At 37.3% G+C, this 23,183-nt stretch overlaps 1 protein-coding gene across 1 annotated transcript in view; it reads left to right on the forward strand.

The window, feature by feature from the left end:
- Positions 1-23,183, forward strand: part of LOC136267689 (adhesion G-protein coupled receptor V1-like) — a 107,090-nt gene that overhangs the window by 52,394 nt on the left and 31,513 nt on the right. Inside the window, exons 7-13 of the mRNA XM_066062837.1 lie at positions 2,964-3,149; positions 9,974-10,111; positions 10,167-10,367; positions 10,419-10,556; positions 10,611-10,811; positions 16,258-16,395; positions 16,448-16,654. Coding sequence (XP_065918909.1) covers positions 2,964-3,149; positions 9,974-10,111; positions 10,167-10,367; positions 10,419-10,556; positions 10,611-10,811; positions 16,258-16,395; positions 16,448-16,654 — 1,209 coding nt within the window. The remainder of the gene's footprint in view (positions 1-2,963; positions 3,150-9,973; positions 10,112-10,166; positions 10,368-10,418; positions 10,557-10,610; positions 10,812-16,257; positions 16,396-16,447; positions 16,655-23,183) is intronic.

Raw genomic sequence — 23,183 nt, forward strand, 5'->3', positions numbered from 1 at the left:
ATAGCTAACATGATAACAAGAGGTTCTGGTGTTGCTTGATATTACACAGTACTAAACATGTATATCAAAGCCAGTCATCATGTACAGTAGCTGTTAAGTAGTCAGTTGTTATTATCAGAGTTAGCAAACACCATTGTATTGTTTCCTTACTATTGAATGTACTTTGTACTATACAGCTTTGACATATCCAACTATAGGCAGTGTATAGCATGCTGTGGTCACAGTAGTATGGCTTCTGATTCATCATATAGGCATGCACACTTGTGCAGCTATGTGATCACAGTAAGTCAAGTACATACATAGTGGTACACAACAACATTGTTGTTCTGGTATGAACTTAGTATACTGTGGTTAAATATAGGTTATGATATAGGGTTTCCAAATGAACATGTTAACATGAATAGATTGGATACTTGTTAACACGATTTACGCATTGGTTACCCTTGCAGAAACTAAGTCGGAAGATCAATGGCAAAGTGAACCTACAATAAGCAAATTTGCTTGAGAATGGGTGTTATCATTGTAATATGCATTTAAAAATAGGTTATGGACATGAAGAAAAACACAGAGGAAGGAAAGTTATGTAATAAAATAAAGAAGGGCATATTTCAGTTATTTAAAAAATGCTTTTATTGGTTTCTTTTGACTTCATATTTACCAGTGGACCTATAGTTCTTCCAAATTAACTTCTAAAGCTTCTTTTGTGGTTGGGGGAGCTTCCTAAAGTGGTGTTTAGGTGTGTGTTCTATTAGGATTTTTGCAAAAAAACACATAGACAATCTCTAGTTTTGTCTAGTTTTGTCACCAGTGTCTGGCTCATTGTTGTACTGTTGGTCAGCAATGTCATTCTGCAGCATTAAAGGTTGAACCTAGTTGGTTTTCTGATCAGCAACTTGACTTTTTAGGCTGAGTATATCAGCAGATAATGTATTGACTAAATCCTTCAACTCCTTTATTACAAGGGCTTGATTACCTAACATATAATGAGGGAATATTTAGGGGGCATCCTCTTCAGTTAGCACTTCATATTGCTGTTTACTGAGGCCAGCACATTTTTGGCGAATCCAAGCATCACATTTACCTTCACATCATCTCCAGGTTCACCTTTGTTGTGGTCATTACAATGATTATCTCATTGCACACATGACGGCAGTCAATGATGTCAGCCAAATGTTGGTTTCTCTTATGTTTCTTATTTCTAGAGGAAGATTTATCCTTCGGTGGTGTGTCATGTTCAGGAACTGGTTGTTTCGATGCCATCTCTAAATAGCACTCCACACGCAAGAGAAACAACAACCACAGAACAGATGAGCAATAAATTGGCTTGGTTCTTGAGGTACCATTATCAAGCAAAATCGCCATGGTACAATAGCTTAAAAGTGTAATGTTGAAGATGAATTGAGAACGAGAAATTCGAATCTAGTAGCACCGACTCTCCTATTATGAATCACTACCGTGGTTCATGATAAAGTTTACATTTTACTGAAGCATCATTGAGCATAACTGTACTTAATTTTGGAGCATTTCCAAAAACATAATGAGCAGTTTTAAAGCTAAATAGATCAAACATAGTAGGCTGGCAGGCAGACCAAATGCTGTATTTAAAATTCAACATTATAATATGTATATGTGACCCAGTCTGAGAAAACCGGTCTTATTGCCCATGTCAGCAAATTCGATTTTTCACCCAGGACACAAACTACATGAATAAACTATCTAATTCCGCAATCAAAATCAGTTAGACTTGAGTGGTCTGGTTTTGCTGGCTGCTTTTCCCAAGCCCAGTGGTGATACGTACATGCGGTGTGGGGCCTTAATGGAGCTCTGGTCAGCCTGGGGATGACTGTATGTGGCTGTACAGCTCTGTGATATTGAATAAGTAGTTCTGCTGTGAATTTCCTTCCATTTTAGCCAGTTTTGAGACCTCACTGGCCCAAAACTTGGCCTAATTCATCCCAGTGGCGATCCGTACGTGTGGTGTGGGGCCTTAATGGAGCTATGGTCAGCCTGGGGATGACTGTATGTGGCTGTACAGCTCTGTGGTGTTGAATAAGTAGTTCTGCTGTGAATTTCCTTTCATTTTAGCCAGTTTTGAGACCTCACTGGCCCAAAACTTGGCCTAATTCGTCCCAGTGGTGATCCGTATGTGTGGCATGGGGCCTTAATGGAGCTATGGTCAGCCTGGGGATTACTGTATGTGGCTGTACAGCTCTGTGGTGTTGAATAAGTAGTTCTGCTGTGAATTTCCTTTCATTTTAGCCAGTTTTGAGACCTCACTGGCCCAAAACTTGGCCTAATTCATCCCAGTGGTGATCCGTTCGTATGGCGTGGGGCCTTAATGGAGCTATGATCAACCTGGGGATGACTTTATGTGGCTATACAGCTCTGTGGTGTTGAATAAGTACATCTGCTGTGAATTTCCTTTCATTTTAGCCAGTTTTGAGACCTCACTGGCCCAAAACTTGGCCTAATTTATCCCTTGGTCTTCCTTTTCTGTCAATGTTTGAACACCATCTTACCCGCCTTCCAGGGCCCCCCGCCTCCCACCCAATTTGCAGTTCGCCTGATACAGTCAACCTCAGTTTAAAAACTATCTAAAATGGCGGGAAACTTAGTTGTTGGCTACTTGCACAGTGGATGCTCTGGAAGGTATGGAATTGGTGTAAAACGTGTGAAAATTTGGTACACATAGCTTCAACCATTGGCGAGCTACAACACACTAAATATTTAAAACCGGCGTTTCTCGATACTTTTAAATAGGCGATAAGCTTGGTTTTCCCAGACTGGGTCACATATATAAGTCTTGTATTTTAAATGTTAGATTTTATTTTAGGTACACTGAACTCTTCTGTGAAGATTTTTGGCATTTTTTTATTAATGGCAATATTAGGGATGTCATTTTATACTATCATATTATATGATATTACCACACTCAATTATACTACAAGTGGTTTCTTTATTAGATAGTTGTGCTTTTCTCACTAATCTTACTAATGGAATTATCAGTTGTTCACTGGGAGATGATGGAGTTGCTACTAATGGAGACACTTGTAGTTACACATGTAACACTGGTTATGTGTTAAGTGGTGATGTCATAAGGACCTGTAGGCGTAATAAACGCTGGAGTGGTTCTGATCCCAACTGTATAGGTAATGCAACTACAGTACATAGTTGGTTATTATCTGAGTGTATTACTTGTACTAAATATTAATATGCACTTCAATTCATATTCGTCTGTGTGCATGATTCCATAATTATGTGGTTCTCTGTGAAAAAAAAATAAATAAAAAACTTTTTGTGGCATCACCAGCATTTTTCTCTATCTTACCTAATATCTGATGACATATGTACTATTGAATGACATTAACTTTACACGACTGTTACAAAAAAGTCCAAAAATCTGTTTAAACGTCAATCAGCAGAAACACTCAAATTCTAAATTCATTCAGCTTCTTGGAATACTTTAATTTGTGAATGGCTTTGTCATGCCATCAATCACATGACAAATCTAAAATCCACAGCCTTTAATTTGTAAGCATCTGTTGCTGTTTGAGCTACCGGCAATCAGCACAACAGGGTAGCAATAAACAGTGGACCTGAAGACTGAGGACCTGGGAATCTGTAGTGATTATCTACTGTAGTGATGCACTGATGCCACTTTTTCACTACTGATCCAATACTAATACATTTAGGTGGAAATGGCCAATACTGATCCGATACTAATACTTTGCCACAGAGGCATTAGTAATCTCATCAACTTCAGTTTGCTGGTTTTGTGGCCATCAATTTTATAGATAATGATTGTTTATGGCTTTAATGAATCTTCTTACCGTATGCCATTCCATTGTTTAGTGCCTGGATTCTTTCAAAGAACTGTTGGTTTATATCAGCCCTTATTCAACTCCGTTTAATGTACTATACATATGCTGCCATTTTGAATAAACAATTAAGTGATATCTTACTAAGTATTGGTTGATATCGAGAATTTATAGCTTACCAATACAAGTCTGATACCAGTGGCAGATCTAGAGATTCTCAGAGGGGGTTTCAGGTTTAGACATCTGGGATATTCTTACATAGCATTAGCTAGTGGAAGTCATTCAACAACAGTGAGAAGCACACTGGGAGATGCCCCCAGAGGAAAATTTTGAAAAAATTGCATTCTGAGATTGAATTTGGTACCACTTTTGATTGAATAAACACACAAATTACTGTTATTTTATTATCCAACTCTAGCAGTAGTAATTCTAAATGCTGACATTCATAGGGCAAAGCAAACCAACTGAATGCCCCCCAAAGGAAAAATTCAGACATTGTAGCCTTTTTGGTGCTGAACTTTTACAGGAATAAACACTGTAAATGATTATGTTGAAAAACAGCTCATTATTCAATTCCAGGACTGCATGATATACAATGCAAGGGACACAACATAAAATGAAAGTATGGTTTAACGCATCCAGAAAAATCGTGATTTCACTCCACTTCAGAGGAATGACTGAGTTTATAAGCATAGGTTCTTCTAGGCCTATACTGATAGAGATAAGTTTTGGAGAATTTTTCAGAATAGTTACCAGGGGCAGATTCAGACTTTCAAAAACAGGGATTTCACTCTGGATGGTAATTGCTGGGGTAGTTTTAGCTATAGCTACCTCAGTAGTAGCTACTGAGCAGCTAAGCTAGTAAAAAGTATTATTGCTCTCCAGCAATGTGTCACTGTTAAATATCTTACCTTTAGAAAAATTATGCAAATGAAGCTTTTTAAAATCCACCTCAACTCATTAAAATGATATATATTTTTAGAGGTGTTTGTTGTGTTGAAAATCCCGCCTGTCAACCCCTGATAGGGGTGATGCTGGGATGGCATCAAATGAAAAATTAATTAGGTCTTTAGTGTTAATAGCCCATTTCAATAAGGCTAAAGTATACAATGCACGTTTGGCTTCTTGTATGGCTTTACCTTAAATTAATCGTGAAAGTCTGTTTTCCATAGGTTCCAATGTATTTGACATCATTTTTGATGAGCTGTTGATCCTGTATACTTTGGTGTAGCAATTAGTAATACAGATTTTCAGAAGTTTCTGGAACTACTCTATTAATTGATCCTGGTTGAATAGTCTTTGAGCAGGCTGTAGGACCAGGTTCCCTACAGACCCTCAGCACTTGTACTGCAAAGCATTAATAAATAAACTAGTGTCCATTTGGTTCTACTTGGGGTACTTAGAGATCAAGACACACGGTAGTGTGTCGTGTGGCCCAAGAAGCCGGCGCGCAACACCAGTGAGTATATTGACAGGAAGAAAGAAAACGCAATTTTTGCACCTCTGTACCTCTGTGCTACCTTAATGAAACAAGACGATTTTTGCTGTGGACACTCCCTCCAACGTCAGCACTCCACATTCCAAATTTGAGTGAAATCGCTTCAAGCGTTCCCGAGATATGCGACTTAAAAAATTGGCTTAGTTTCTTCGTTTTTTTTTTCTTCCTCTTTTCGCACACTTACAAAAACTGCTATAAAACGCGAACGCCATATCCGATTTCCTTGAAATTTGGCACATAGAAGGCGCATCTCGGTACCAACTTTGGCAGGAACACGATAAACAGGCAAAGAGTTATGAGGGATTATTCACGAAAAATAACACCAATATGTTGTCACGCCTACAGGGTAAACCGCGTATGGGAAGAAGCTGAAAATCGGTGGGTGAATAAGTTAACTATTGAACCTCAAACCTTTTGTGGTTTGAAAGAAACCGAGCTAAAAACCAGGAAGATACAACGAAGAAACCAACAGTGTGTAACAACTACGCAATCGAGATTAGCTAATAAAAAATGACTGCTTGCCACGCCTACCAGATAAACCGCTTGGGGTAATGCTTTGAAAATCGCTGTATAGATGGAGTAATCATCTTAGAAAGGTTCATCAATGGTGTAGAAGAATCAGACATAAAGCCACGGAGTTATAACACGAAATCCAACTTGGTGTAGCAAATGCGAGATCGAGATACTCTTATAGAGCAGTCATCCTAATAGAGCAGTCACCCTGAAGAGAATTCAAGAGATCAGCTAGAAACAAGTAACCTGTATAGAGATCAGCTACAAAGAAACCACCATGTAGAGAGTTCAGCTACAAAACAAATCGCCCTGTAGAGAGATCAGCTAGAAGAAGTTACCTTGCAGAGAGTTCAGATACAAAGAAACCAGCATGTAGAGAGTTTAGCTGCAAACAAACCACATCTAGAGAGTTCAGCTACAAACAAATCTCCCTGTAGAGAGATCAGCTAGAAGACGTATCCTCTTAGAGAGTTCAGCTACAAACAAATCACCGTGTGGAAAGATCAGCTATAGAAGAGGTCACCTTGTAGAGAGTTCAGTTACAAAGAAACCACCATGTAGAGACATCAGCTAGAAGAAGTTACCTTGTAGAGAGTTCAGCTACAAAGAAACCATTCTGTAAAAAGCTCAGCTGCAAACAAATAACCTGTACAGAATTCAGCTACAAACAATAAATAACCTGTACAGAATTCAGCTACAAACAAATCACCCTGTAGAAAGATCAGCTAGAAGGAGTTACCTTGTAGAGAGTTCAGTTACAAAGAAACCACCATGTAGAGAATTCAGCTACAAACTAATGACCCTGTAGAGACATCAGCTTGAAGAAGTTACCTTGTAGAGAGTTCAGCTACAAAGAAACCATTCTGTAAAGAGCTCAGCTGCAAAAAAATCACCAATATACAGAATTCAGCTACAAACAAATCACCCTGTAGAGAGATCAGCTAGAAGAAGTTACCTTGTAGAGAGTTCAGCTACAAAGAAACCATCGTGTAGACAGTTCAGCTGCAAACAAATCACCTGTAGAGAGTTCAGCTACAAACAAATTTCCCTGTAGAGAGATCAGCTAGAAGAAGTTTCCTTGTAGAGAGTTCAGCTACAAACAAATCGCCCTGTAGAGAGATCAGTTAGAAGATGTTACCTTGTATAACCCTGTAGAAAAATCGGCTAGAAGAAGTCACCTTGTAGAGAGTTCCGCTACAAACAAACCACCTAGTAGAGAGATCAGCTAGAAGAAATTACCTTGTAGAGAGTTCAGTTACAAAGAAACCACCTTGTAGAGAGTTCAGCTGCAAAGAAATCACCCTGCAGAAAATTCAGCCACAAACAAATTGCCCTGTAGAAAGATCAGTTAGAAGAAGTTACCTTGTAGATAGTTCAGCTACAAAGAAACCATTCTGTAAAGAGCTCAGCTGCAAACAAATCACCTGTACAGAATTCAGCTACAAACAAATTATCCTGTAGAGAAATCAGCTAGAAGAAGTTACCTTGTAGATAGTTCAGCTACAAACAAATCATCCTGTAGAAAGATCAGCTAGAAGAAGTTACCTTGTAGATCGTTCAGCTACAAACAATTCACCCTGTAGAGAGAGAAGCTAGAAGAAGTCACGTTGTAGAGTGTTCAGTTACAAAGAAACCACCATGGTGAGTTCTGTAATAAATATATGTATTACATATATATAATTTGTGCATTTACTGATAAAATCAGAAATATTTAAAGTACATCTACTTCATCTTTTCTTCTTCCTGTGGTAAATAAAAAAAGATATGTTAAAAAAGTCCCAAAGCCGGCTATACAAATACAAAAAGAAGTGAAATCTAATCCAAAACAGCCAAGCTGTAAAAAAAGAGTGCGGCCCTCAAAAAGGCTATGGTGAAAAAAGATGTGAAATCCAAGGTGGTAGCCAAGAAATGACTGTGATGGTAGGTTAATGGTAAAAATTTTAATAACGACAATTCAGGTGAATTTTGTGCCAATTGACCAAGCGGCACCAAAATTCACCTGAATTGTTGTTATTGAAATTTTTACCATTAACCTACCATCACAGCCATTTCTTGGCCGCCACCTTGGATTTCGCATCTTTATTCACCATAGCCTTTTTGAGGGCCGCACTCTTTTTTTTACAGCTTGGCTGTTTTGGATTAGATAATGAGTTACTCTCTAGAATTCCTATGGATATAATTACATGAAAATAACAAGGAGAAAACATCCTGACCACCTGGTAGACTCCTGTAAGCGTTCGAGCGTAAATCAGATGGCTGCAGTTTCGAGGCTACCTAGGTCCAGTCATGGATTTTTTCTCCTTTCTCCAACTTTTCAAACACACTTTATGTAACTAACGTCTTTGAGCAGGTTGTAGGACCAGTTTTCCTACAGACCCTCAGCACTTGTACTGTAAAGCATTAATAAATAAATAAATAAATTAAAAATGAATAGTGCTGTGACCTCTAATGAAGTTAATATACAGTGATATTGATGACCTGTCATTTATGACATCATTTGTACACGAGTTGTCTGAGGTGTTAAAACAGCTAAAATTAGAGCTCTTTTGTGAGATAGGCACTTTTTGGTGAAGTTTTAAAATGATTTCTGGCCCTGTAGCCATTAACAAGCACTGTGTTGCTTTACCATCTAAGTAAACCTAGTTTTCACGTGCGATAGTATGATAGTGGTGTTTTACTAAATCTAACCATCAAGTATTAAAGTTTAATTGTTGTAATTGATGTTTTCTTTGTACTGTTGTTTCTAGTAGGGTTCCTTACTTTTCTAGCCTTTGTCTTCTGTGCTTTCTAGATTACATGCACAAGTGATGTCATATGTGAGCAATTATTTCTACTGCTGCTATTTATGTCATGTTTCATGGTACGAACTACCAACGTGGACTGTTTTAAAGAGCAGTGTTAAAAGAGTAAAAAGTTTTATTGCAGCCTCCAACACAACCCAGTATGCTTGAGTACTGTGCACAGAAAGAGAAGGCTAAAATACATTGTAGCCATTGGAAATCATGGTTTCGTGGTTAAAAGCAGGAACCCCACAGAAGCCATCAGCTTAATTGTATACCTTGGTTGCTTAATGAAAATGGACTAAATTGAAAATGAATTACATACTTAGCTGCTGGTATACAAACTATGTGTTTCTTTTAAACCAGGCGCACTCATGATGTGCACCCAATTTACTGAAATTGTTTTTGTAAAAGTGTAAGTGTGTGTACCTATAATTATACTTATCTACATAATTATCTACCTATATTTGTCTGTACATACCCATGTGAGCAAAATCATTAAATGGTAAAAGCAGAGGTCTGTATTGAACTTCTGCACAGGTAAACTTTGCTCTGAGGTGGTTTCTTTTCAGCAGTCTGAAATACGGATGTGGCAACTCTCCTCAGACTTTGTCCCTTCGGGTTTTAGAGGTGTTTAACAACTAATGAACAACTGTGCAGGCCTCGTAGGCTACCAGGAATAGCCTATCCCTTCAAGTTGGAAAGGGTGCATATGCACTACATACTGAAGAGCCACTTTGAGGTTTTGTCGAGAGAATTTGTGGGAAAAAAACATAATAGTCAAACTATAAAATATTTTAGAAGATATTTCTGTGCATAATATGTTGTTTCACCTTAGCAGTGCATGAAATTCGAGAATTACAATAAATTAATTATGTACTATTGCACAACCAAAAACTTATTGATTAAAATAATAAAATAGTAATACATATAGTTGGTTAATTCTAGCTGCATGGTACCTGGTTTTTAGAAGTAGCACAATATCAACTTGTTAAACTTGATTTCAGGCACGCATCTTATTTTCAGTGGGGGTTTCCGCTGAAGCCATTGCAGCCGCCCTGTATCCACCACTGGATAGTATCACTAAAATAGGACTGTTACCAGTACTATTATCGGTATTGGTGCATCACTACCATCTAGACACAGTGTCTGGACAACAATACAGTTGACCAGTAAATACAGCATTAACAGTAATTGTACTGGATGTCGAATGTTATTTCAATCACTGCAACAAATTGGTGATATACTCTTTGGTAATCTTTTCACAATTTTTTTTGAAATTGCTAATTTGTAATTGCTAATTTAGGAGGATTTCATTATTGTATTTATTTACAGTCATGTTTTACACTGTATGTCACCTTTAGTTGTCACCATCAGCTTCAACCAGTCAACATACAATGTTAGTGAAGGTGCTGGATCAGCACAACCTGTACTAGTTCTCAGTTATCCGCTGTCAATTAATATTACTGTACAAGTGTCTGCCACTAATCAATCAGCTACTGGTAAGTATGTCTGTTGTGAAATATAGAGTGCTAAATTCAAATAATTTTATAGTAGGCGTTGACTATCTTTCTGGACCATATAATATCACAATTCTTGCTGGAACAACTAAGTTGGCATTTAATATTACAATAATGGATGATAACATATTGGAGAGCGATGAACAATTTCAACTTAATATTGCTTCACATTTTCTACCTAACAATGTTACTCTTGGTGATCCTAGTCAGACCAATGTAACCATATTGGATAATGACTGTAAGTCATAGTTTTTGTTTGCTTTAGCTGTATAATATATAATTGTTGTAGCCATCAAAGTCAGATTCAATAAGTCAGTATACACATTCAATGAAAACAGTACACAAGCACAACCTGTACTAAATCTCAGTGATCCATCATCAACTGGTATTACTGTACAAGTGTGTAGCATGAATGGAACTGCTGGTGGTTAGTAGTTATAAAATTAACTACCAAAATTTAACAATTTATATTGTTACACAGGTGTTGCGGACTATGTTTCTGGACCATACAATGTCACATTTCTTGCTGGAGTGACCAGTGTATCACTTAATATTACTGTAGTGGATGATAAGATATTAGAGAGTGATGAAAACTTTCATCTAAATATTTGTAACTCACTACCTGATCGTGTTACTGTTGGTGATATCAATCAGACCACAGTTACTATTAAGGATAATGATGGTGAGTAAAATTATGATTTTATTCTGTGATAAAACTTTTATTATTATCTATTGCAATAATATTTACTGAATTTTACATTAGAATGCACTTACTCTAATAGTTTGTTACATGTATTTGGTTTCCACGTTTTAAATTAAGCTCCTACATGTTGTACCTTGATAGTTTACCAAAATACAGTTTCATAAAATAGCTTGCCTGGTAAGCACAATCTAACCAAAACAACCAAGCTATGAAAGAAGGGTGCAGTCTCCAAAATAGCCACCATGAAAAAGTGTGAAATCCAAGGTGGCGGCCTACTGGGAGAGTAGAGAAAGGGGGCTGTAGCCCCTGTCAAAGATATTACGGAAGGGCTTAGCCCCTCTAAAATTATCTCTAGCTGTCATCGAGCAATTGTACCGATTGTATTACACCAATGCTTAGCTACTGCAATTACAGTGAATCAGCTGGATATTCTACTATAACTCAGATCCCATCTGTTGTGATTCCTTTGGCACATGTCTAGATTGCATGTTGCTGGGGATTAAGTCACCACTGGGTCTGTTGTTTTTTTTTCAGCATTATTCATGTTTTAGTTGTTTCTGACTCCCTGTACTCACAGGCTTTAAGCCTTCTCACAGGTCCCTAGTGAAAAAGCAGTCACAGAATAAATGCATAAAGATCAATATACCCTAATAGAGTAGTCACCCTAATAATACAGTAACAACAAACATAACAAGGTGACTGCTGAATTTACTCTCAGATTTAGATTTTGAAAGTCTAATTTTCAAATGTTTTCTGGTGTAAGGATGGGATTCCCCAGACCCCTATATAGGTCCACTGGATACTAGTACCTACACCAAAGCAGCCAAGCTGTTATAAAGGACGTAGCCCCAAAAAAAACCGTGGTAAAAAAATGTGAAATCCAAAGTGGTAGCCAAGAAGTGGTGGATTAATTACAAAATTTTTAATTACAACAATTCAGGTGAATTTGTGATGCTTTCTCCCAGTTTCACTAGGATTCATTCCACACCAAACTCACCTGAACTGTCATTTTTGCCATTAATCTATCATCACAGTCATTTCTTGGCCACCATCTTGGGTTCCATATCACTTTTCACCATGGATTTTTTAGGGGCCGAACCCTTTTTTTACCGCTTGGCTGTTTTAGTATAGATATGTATACCATAGAGTCTGGTTGTTAGGTGCATATGCTTAATAAAAAAGTATTGCGATTAACATAATTATAGTTGTTAAGCGCATGCGTCTAACAAATAAACCTCATCGTAATTATCATGGATTCACTCTCTTGGGGTGGTTTGAATTGCAGTCATTACATGTACCAATATTTTGAGTCCAGCTTTTGTGCACTGAATCCTTTGTGTGGAGCATACTATACAGAAAACCGCTTCGCTTGGTAAGTACAGTAAAGGCACGTAGCTTGGATTTGTACTTTGTGAAATTTTGTGCTATACACTATTAGCAAACCTCTAGCATTTCTTCTCTTGTATAGCTTCGTCTCATGTTGGAGCTTTGTGTTCATCCACATGTGCTTATTAAGTACGAGAAATGAGTATGCACTTAACACGTAATATGCGCTTAATATATGTGTGCACTTAAAAACCAGACTATACGGTATATCACTTCTTTTTGTAATTGTATACTCCAAAGCCAGCCTATGGCCAGCTTTGGGATTTTTCCTGTCATTTCTCTTTACTGCAGAAAGGAGGAAGAGATCCAGAGCAAACTTCTTATTTGTAGATTATATTTAGCTGTTGTTTGCACTTATATAAATTTAATATTTTTACTGATCACATGAGCTCTCTTTACAGGTTGACATGACAAGCCTGTTTCTGTACTCACATTATAATACTGAACTCTCTGAACTACTATACTGTATAATAATACATCCACATGTCTGGATACCCTCTAAATATGTTATGAAACATGCCCACAGAGAGGCTATAATGCCCAGATGGTATGGCAGTATTAATCTTAAAAAAGAAATTTATAAATGAAAACAAGTTGATGTTATACTACTTCTAAAAACCAGGCACCTATGCAATTAATACTATCCTATTCTAACTACATAAGTAATTAATCAACTATGTACTGTAGAGTGTTAAGCAAATACGCTTATAATTTTTGGAGAAAATGTTTGTAAAATTAAGACACATGGTAGTGTGTCATGCGGCCCAAAAAGCCGGCACGCCACACGGTGAGTATATATACAGGAAGAAAGAAAATGCAATTTTCACACATATGTAGTTCTGTGATCCCTTATCTGATTGGAACCAAATGTGGTACAGAAGTGCCCACCAGGAAGGGAAATCTACACATCAAATGTGAAGAAAATCGCACCAGCAATTTCCAAGATACAAGCTGCAAATTTTCATTTTCATTTCTCCATTTTTTTTCTTCTACTTTATTTCCATAAAACACCAATGTGTGCTCCAATCAGGCTGAAATTTGGCACTCGTAAAGGGCTCATTAAATCGGATCTCAGTACCAAGTTTAGTAGGAATCCGATGAACATTCATGGAGTTATGACCGATTATTCATATAAAATAAGATTAAAATTCTGTCATGCCCACAGGGTAAACCCCTTAGAGGAATGAGTTGAAAATTCCTATGTAGATGGAGTAACCATCGTAGGAGTGCTTTTTGTGGCTTGAAAGGAATCAAGATAAAGACCATGGAGATATGACATAAAAACCAACTTATGTCACAATTACACAATCGAGTTTCGTGAATAATTTTCATGCCTACCAGGTAAACCGCTTAGAAGAGTGAGCTGATAACCAGTATGTAGATGGAGTAATCATCATAAAAAGTCCATGGAGTAGAATAGAAGAATCGGAGTAAAAGACCAAGTTATAATGCGAGATCCAACTACATGTAGTGAGTGCATGATCAAGTTACTCTAATAGTACAGTCACCCTATTAGAGCATTCAGTTTGTATGTAGTTCAATAAATTACTTTTATTGTGTTCTATTATTACAATAATGATAGTTTTTATTCATGTGATACTGTGTTTGTTGTTGAAGAAAAAAGCACAGGATTTCATAGCTACCAGCAACTATATCATGCACACTGTAGATAAACTGGTTACTGCCTGAACAGAGAGTTCAGCTACAAACAAGTCACACTATCAGGAGTTCATCTAACACATGAAAGTTCAGTTCCATACCAGTTATTTGGTTAGACAAACAAGTCACTTAGTGAAGAGTTGAGCTACAAACAAATCACCCTGTAAAGAGTTCAACTACATATTATAATCAATAGAGTTCAGCTACAGACAAGTCATCCAGTAGAGAATTTAGCCACAAAACATCACACTGTAGAAAGTTTAGCTACAAACTAATCACCCTGTGGAGAGTTCAATTACAAATTAGCCACCCTGTAGAGAGTTCAGCACATGCATCTTGTATATAGAGAATTCAGCTAGAAATATGTTACTTATAGAGAGTTCAGCTACAAACAAGTCACATGTAGAGAGCTCAGCTGCGAACAGGTCACCCAGTAGAAAGTTCAGCTTCAAACAAGTCACCCTGTGGAGAGTTCAGCTACAAGCTAGTCACCCAGTAAAGAATTCAGCTACAAACAAGTCACACTGTAGAGAACTTGGCTACAAACAAGTTACCTGTAGAATATTCAGTTACAAACATGTTACCCTCTAGAAAGTTCAACTACCAACAAATCACCCTGTAAAGAGTTCACCTACAAACAAATCATCCTATATATAATTATGGAGAATTCAGCTACAAAAAAAAACCATCATGTAGAGAGATCAGCTATGAACAAATCATCTTGTGAAAAGTTGAGCACTACAAACAAATCACTTGTATGGAGTTCATTTACAAAAAAAAGTTTCCAAATAGAGTGTTCAGCTAAAAACAAGTCACCCAGTAGAGAGTCCAGCTACAAACAAATCACCCTGTTTAGAGTTCAGCTACAAACAAATTACCCTGTAGAAAATTCAGCTATAAGCTAGCTAGTCACCTGGCAGAGAGTTCTGTTACAAACAAGTGATATAGTAGAGAGTTCAACTACTTCTGTAACTAAATTATGCAGTAGATTAAAGTAGCTACAGTAATAATAACTAGTTACATAGTAATTTGTAACAAGGATTAACTGTCCAAAATTGTAACAAGTTGGATAGTTACATTCTGTCGGCCTGTTGAGAAAAGTTCATTATATAAAAAAAATTGTACAATTATAAAAAAAATAAATTTATGTTCAACTCTACGACTGCTTTACATCTTGTTTCTCCTTCTTGTAGTAAAGAAAACAGAGAGGTAAAAAGAAGCCCCAAAGCTTGTAATAGGCCACCTTTGGAGTATACAAATACAAAAAAAGTGATATCTAATCCAAAACAGCCAAGCTGTAAAAAAAGGTGAGGCCCCCAAAAAGCCATAGTGAAAAAAATGTGAAATCCAAGTTGGCAGCCAAGAAAAGGCTGTGATAGTATGGGAAAATTTAATAATGACAATTCAGGTGAATTTGTTGCCAAGTCCTAGTGAAACTTGGAGGAGGCACTGCAAATTCACCTGAATTGTTGTTAGTAAAATTATTACCATTTCCCTATACCATCACAGCCATTTCTTGGCCGCCAACTTGGATTTCACATGGCATTTTGGGGGCCGCACCCTTTTTTGCAGTTTGGCTGTTCTGGATTAGATAATACTATCTGTTAGGTGAATACACGTTACTTTTCTAGCTTTTCTTCCCGTGTGTGGCTTTGTCACATGTAAGCCTCGCATTGGGCCATGTGAACTTATCAGCCATGGTTAATCACAAGAAATGTTAATAATAATATTATGTGTTTAATAAACATGTGTGCTTAACAGCCTGACTCTAGGGTATACAATTTAATTAATATTTATGCTATTGCTATTATTAATTCAGCTGGATAATAAGATTTTTAATTATGTTGCTATGCACTACTAATTCTAGCAAACCACTTTAAACCACAAATTACACACAGAAGTGTTTTATAGTATGTCTTTTGTGTTTTTTTATGCAAATTGTTCAGGGAAAATTGAGGCTGCCCTTCATTTTCATTCACGTAAGTATGGGACATGCCCCTTTCTCTTCCATGGAATTTGTTATTTCTTGTACCTACAAAGACAGATATGCTGTTTTTCAGTTGTATTATGCCCATTGTGAGCCCATTGTGAAAGGCATTCATAACATATTCAGGGACTCACTTCAAGCTGGCACAAATAAACTGCCTCAAAGAGAAAGCTTACCTACTGGAAGGTTATACTAGTTCTGTGTAGCCTTCATTTCTCACATACAGTCTGCTTTTTAGCATAAGCCACTTTCCTCACGTGGGTGTGTAACAGCAATTATTTGAAGACTATACCATTTTATAACAACTCATTCAGATTAAGAGTTGTAGTAGTGATATAATGGTAATGCTATGGGCAATAATTATGCTAACTAAGATCCATTATCTACTTACAGCTATTACTGTCACCTTCAGTCAGTCAAAATACAGTGTTAATGAAGATGATGGACCAGCACAACCTGTACTAGTTCTCAGTAACCCATCATCAACTAATATTACTGTACAAGTTAGAGATAATCAGAATACTGCCACTAGTGAGTGAAGTAACATCATCACAAAATGTAAATAGTAGTAATAATGTTACAGGAGGAGGTGTTGATTATGATTCTGGACCATACACTGTAACATTTCTTGCTGGAGTGATCAGTGCTTCAGTTAGTGTTCCAATAAAGAATGATAGTATATTGGAAGATGATGAAGACTTTATGGTTACTATTATGACTGGTCCATTACCTGTTGGTGTCACTCGTGGTATTCCTGGAAGGACTACTGTCAACATACTGGATAATGATCGTAAGTGACTAGCATGTTAATTGCAACTTCAGTGATAAACTATTCCAAATTTAATGTGCTGATTGTCAGGCTATAGTAATCTATACAAAAGCAGCCAAGCTGTGAAAAAAGGTGCAACCTTAAAAAGCCTGGGTGAAAAAGTTGTGAAATCAAAGTGGTGGCCAGCAACTGGCTGCAGTGATGTTAATGCTAATAAATTGTAACATTACACACAGCCAATATTAAAATTTGTTAACATCATTGCAGCCATTTGTTGGCTGCCACATTATTTCACAACTTTTTCACCCTGGATTTTTAAGGTCACACAGTTTTTCACAACTTGGCTGTTTTGTGTGGATACCATTTCTTTTTGTAAGTGCAAGTTCCAAAGCCAGCCTATGGTTGGCCTTGATACTTCCTTTTAAATTTTCCCTTTACTACAGGAATTGGTGGCTATATGTATTTACGGAGAACTGAAATAAAACGAATTATGACAGGCCCGTAGGGGTTCGGGGGTTCTGAAGAACCGCCCTCTTGGAAAAAAGGTCCATGATTTCAGTAAAAAGGTCCACAATTTTAGCAAAAAGGTCCATAATTTAACCCAAAAGGTCCACAATTTTAGTATACAAGTCCAAATTTTCAGGAGCAAAAGTCCATTAGCTACAGTTTACTAGATACCACTAATAAAAAGCTAAATTAAGTGCTCCAAGTAACTCTTTCAGTGCTTGTATTAAATGCATTGCAAGATCGACATGCTCTAATAGAGCAGTCAACCGCTCTAATAGAACAATCACTCTAATAGAACAGTCACAATTACATTTTCTTTTAAAAGCTACTTAAGTTACATGTAGATTGTCTAAACCAAGTTTTCATTAAAATATAAGATTTTGGTGGACAAGCCCCTCCATGTAGAGCCCATGAATAACATCCATGCTTCAACTCCATGCAATGTGTAAATTTCATTGTTAAAGACACCCTTTGTACTGCTCCACTGCCCCTGTTGATCATGGCAGAGTGCTCAATCTTTCTCATTCTTATTCACTGTGACATTCCAATATATTATATTTAGACACATGCATGTGCAGATGGTATAATTACAGTAGTAGTGGAGCAGATATTTTTCCAGATATCATCCATACAGCTGGTCTTCGGCTTACCTAACAAAATTGTTATTTTTATTGACTGAAATGCCACTAAATTCCAACCTTTTAGTATATATTTTCAAAAATTTCCTGGGGAGCATGCCCCCAGACCCCCCTAGTTTCAGCATGCTTTGCATGCTGGGTACACACACCATAATATAACCTGAATCATGTCATATAAAAAGGTCCACTTTTCTTCTAAAAAGACCTACCCATATAAAAGTCTGGCTACAGCCCTGTAGCTTTGTATCTAGTATATCCCAATGATAGCTGGGCAGATTTAACTCAAATTAAGAATGGGAGATGGCCTACCCTGAGGAAGTTTCCACAGCAGAAATGATTAATTATGCTGTTCAATCACTACAGATACATGAAAACGGAATTTTCTGGTTCCATAAAACCAGTACGTATGTCATGCCCACACCAGCTGTACTTGGCCACATGACACCCTTGATATAGATTATTTCATAATTTTTGTAGTACTCTAATCGAACGCACATTTTTTCTGAGCATTTCAGTGCAACACAGATAGAATGTTCTAGAATTTCCACTGATAGAACTACAAGTTTTCATTCTAGCCAGAACTTTAATTTATAAGGTTGAAATTAAGTGAGGTGAGCAACTGACAGCAGTGGCAGAGTCGTAAAGGGCTTAGGTATAGATTATAAGTTTGGAGGTCCCTGGTTCAAAACCTGGAGAAATATTTTCCAACATTTCTTGCACGTGACTTTTATTTCACTACGATAGTAACTTCATGTTGTTGAAAAACAACACCACAGGAGCACCACAGCAACAATTTCACTGACAGAACTGACTTACTATAGGAAGAATAAATTCTGTACAAGCACAATTTATAGGTACAGAAATAGATTGTTCTAGAAATTTCTAGCTCTGATATGCAACTTTATAACTACGTTTATATTAATTATGCAATAAATAATACGATTATGTAATCATTCATTACAACACTCCTCTTCAATGCGGTAATTGTTTAATTCAGTCCCAGTCTTCTTCTTAGATTCACAAGCTGAATTCTCGGTAACTGCTTGGTAAATATATCAGCAAGCATATTTGCTGTTGGACAGTAAGACGAAGTAATTGTTCCAGTCTGTACTGCTTCTCTAATGAAATGATGTTTGATATCAATATGCTTTGTCCTCTTGTGTCCTGCTGAGTTATTGGCCATTGTAATTACACTCTGATTATCTTCTAGTATCTCAATTTTCTTTGGAGCAGTGTTCAGATCAGCCAAAAGCTGCTTCAACCATATGGCTTCTTGAGTAGCAGAACCCAAAGCAATGTATTTTGCTTTAGCAGTAGATAAGGCAACCATTGCTTGTTTTTGGCTTAACCACATAACAGCTCCTCCTGACATTGTGAACACATTACCGGTTGTTGGGTGCCTATCATTCAAATCATTTGCCCAATCAGCATCAGAGTATCCTAATAACTTTTCACCAACTGGTTTGTATTGCTACTTCAGTTCAATAGTACCTTTGAGATACCAGAAGATTCTTTTGACTGCTATAGGTGGGCCTTTGGTGCAGCACTAAACTTTGACACTTTTCCAACAGCATGTGCTTTATCAGGACATATAGTTTTAGCTGCATGTAACAAGCTGCCTACCATAGATTTATATTGAATTGGATCAACTTTCTTGCTTTAACCATCAACCTTCACTAGTTTAACATAGTCTCGTCCTCGCAGACCCATTCTCGGGGGTGGCGCTTATAGATTAGAGATTATAAGCGCCCCCTTCCGAAAGGGTCTGGTGAAATGCCCATACCTTTTTTGTCCGAGAAATCACCAACTCTGGCGAGTGATAATTGGTGTTTAATACTTACACAAGATTTTACAAAAGGCGACGATTAAACAGTATTAATTTTATCATTTTATGACTGCGCAGTACAGACTTTACAAAAGCAAAGCTTACCTCAAATTGTCACCTCTTGTGTAGTTATTAAACACCAATTATCACTCGCCAGAGTTGGCGATTTCTCGGACAAAAAAAGGTATGAGAATTTCACCAGACCCTTTCGGAGGGGGCGCTTATAATCTCTAATCAATAAGCGCCACCCCGGAGAATGGGTCTGGGAGGACGAGACTAAGTTTAACGCTAGGATCCATTGGTGTAGCCACAGACAAATGATTTGTTCGGGAACTTCAAAGTTGATACATACCTAGACAATAACAGAGTTGTCCCATGTCTTTCATCTCAAAGGTTTCAGACAGACCCTCTTTCATCTGCTCAATTTCAGCTAGGATTTTGGAAATGAGAATCAAATCATCAAAATAGACAGCTATTGTCTTCATACCTTTTTCAGAAAGATTGTAAATCATCTGACATATTCACCACCTTTATCGGCTCTTAAATCCTTGATCTTCATTCCAGACTCAGTTTCCACAGAAGCCTTAAACTCTTTGAACCTCTCAAAAGTATCTGATTTTCTCCTTAAGAAGTAGGTTCTACAATAATGAGAATAATCATCTGTGAATGTATTGAAGTAGCGACTCCGCCAAAAGATTGTGTATTGGACCACATATATCAGTATGTACTAATTCAAGCTTCTCTGTAGACTTTCTATACTTCAATGAATGGTGCAGTAGTCGATGGCACTTTCCTTGAACACAGGCTTCACAGAAAGCCAGAGTACCTTGTGGCCGTAGGTCAACATCTTCTGAGCTCTCTACTTGCTGAAAGAATTGTTTGCAATTAACATGAGCTAATCTCTGGTGCCACAGATCAATCTTGCTGCTACTACTACATGCTGGATTATAGCCTTCTCAGTGGATACAATATGATGTGCCTCACAGTCAAGAAAATAGAGCTAACCAAGGGATGACCCAGTACCAATGACCTTCTCATTTGTGTTCCTGTTGCAGTATTCTTTATTTGTAAACAGTTCTGTGTTCCCTTTAGAGGTCGCTGCATGAACACTAAACAAATTATTAGCAAGCTTGGTAGCATACAACTAGGGATCCGCCGATTATGCTCATAATTTTACCTATTATGCTATGCTACACTGCTCAAAACTTTACCTATTATGCTTAAACGTATGCTCAATACTTACCCATTATGCTCAAATTATGCCCAATTATTTATGCTTCAGTTCCCATGCTCTAGTAATAATTTCAAATTTATAGATAAATAATAAGTGGCTGAAGCACAAATTTACTTGTCAAAATGTTTATCACAGAAAAGATCGATATACTCTAATAGTACAGTCAGTTATATGGTTGTTCTATTAGAGTTACTGACTGTTCTATTAGAGTATATCAATCTTTTTGTGATAGCTATTTTGATAAGCAAGAATTCATACTATTACACAAATATTCTACCTATTATGCTAGCATTATGCTCAATGCTTTTAGACACCTATTATGCTCATAATTATGCCAGCATAATCGGCGGGTCCCTACATACAACACATCTGTCATCCAACAAACAACTCTCTCATCATGGTTTTGGCATGTAATAACCTTGACCTACCAGATACAATAGCTGATACTGAATAGCCATCACCAAGCCCTACTGATTCTGGGTTCTCAAACTTCTCTTAATCGCAAACTGATATTAAATGTCATGTGTCAACTGGCACCAGAGTCAATAATCAAATCACTACTTAGTGTGTCTGCCTTCAGTCCCATTGTAGCAACAAACATCTCATTACCTCCAGAGTCAGTGTCAGTATCTTCAGCCCTCTTGGCACAATGAGATCCTTTAGCAGACTTCTGTATCGATTTTGGACAACCATGAACAAAATGTCCAGCTTGACTACAGTTAAAACATGTGCTCGGACCCCATCTCCACTTCTTATTGCTAAACTGACAAGCACTTCTCAGTGCTGTGTCACCACTGTTTGGGTCACTTAGCCTCCCTCTCCTTTATTCTTCATCCAGTAGCGCTTGCTTAACAAACACCAATGTTGGTTTATTATCTTCTTGAGCCATGAGTGCTGTCACTAAAGTTAAATAGCTATCTTGCACACTTTGTAGTAATACAGTTACCTTCTGAACATCACTTACTACCTCACCAGTAGCTACCAAACAATCAAACAGCTCGTCCAACCGACGAAGATGCTCCTAAATTTGTGTGTCTTTCTTCATACACATACCATACAATTGCATCAGTGTATAAACCTTGTTACTCACTGTCTTTCGTTCAAAATGCTGACAGAGCACATCCCACATGTCCTTAGGAGTCTGAGATCCCATTACCATTGGCATGAATCTCTGGCCAATATACATTGTACTACTGAGTAGAAAGTCTTTTGTTTCTTGTTCTCATAACCTTCAGCCTCCTGATTAGTAGTTCCAGTTATAAATTACCTTTGTTCTGACACCTTCAGCATGTGCTGGACTTGAAACTTCCACACCAGTCAGTCCCTTTCGTTGGTCAGCTGTGGAATATTAATGAATATCTTCTCGAAGGGATGTAGCCATGGTTCACTCCAGTCAGATGTACATACTTTATGCACAGTATGCTTTTTCTTTGCAGGGGTGGTCACAGTCCAAGCTTAGTAAAATGATGCGAGTCTCAGTAGAACTGTAACTGAAAACAACCAACAACAACAGACCAGACGTGAAAACTTGCTTGCCTTGTAGAGTACCACTAGTAGACTTCTTATGCCATGATACCACAGCATTTTAATATCTGGCTCATAAGCACAGTGAAGTTTTTCGTTGATGCCGTCGGCTCTCGCCTGTCCTACTCAGTAACTGGGCCCATAACCTGTTAAAAAACAACAACGTAGGAACGACACAGCAACAACTTCACTGACAGAACTGACTTATTATAGGAAGAATAAAGTTCAATTTATAGGTACAGAAATAGATTGCTCTAGAAATTCCTATATCTGATATACAATGTTATAACTATGTTTATTAATTAATTACACAATAGATAATATAATTACATAATCATTCATTACAACACATGTATAGGCCGATTCTCATCAAGCGGATTACCCTGTAGGTGTGACAACAAATTGCTTGTACAATTTTCAAAATCATGCATAATTCTGTTATTCTTAGTTTGATCTGTATGAAACTTGGGCTGTAAAATTAATGTGTTTTTACTGCCTGAAGTCAATCAACTAAAGTTATTACATATATTATGGTAGCCCATAAATGCAACTACTGATGGGTAGTTCAAGGGTTAGTTAAAGTACTGGTCATTATCAAAGTCATTACACACTATGAAATTTTCGCAGATTTTTTTTTTCATGGTTACTGTGTAAAATTACGTACCATGAAAATTTCCACACATACAGTATATTTCAGTTAAAAGCTTAATTTGAAACTGGGAACCCTGGTCTGAGTGCAATTGCTTGGGGATGAAAATTCTCATAAAGACTTCTTCTACCAATTTTTCTTCGACAGTAGCAATTTTTCTTCGACAGTAGTTG

Source organism: Dysidea avara, chromosome 9, assembly GCF_963678975.1.
Source record: "Dysidea avara chromosome 9, odDysAvar1.4, whole genome shotgun sequence".
NCBI lineage: Eukaryota > Metazoa > Porifera > Demospongiae > Dictyoceratida > Dysideidae > Dysidea > Dysidea avara.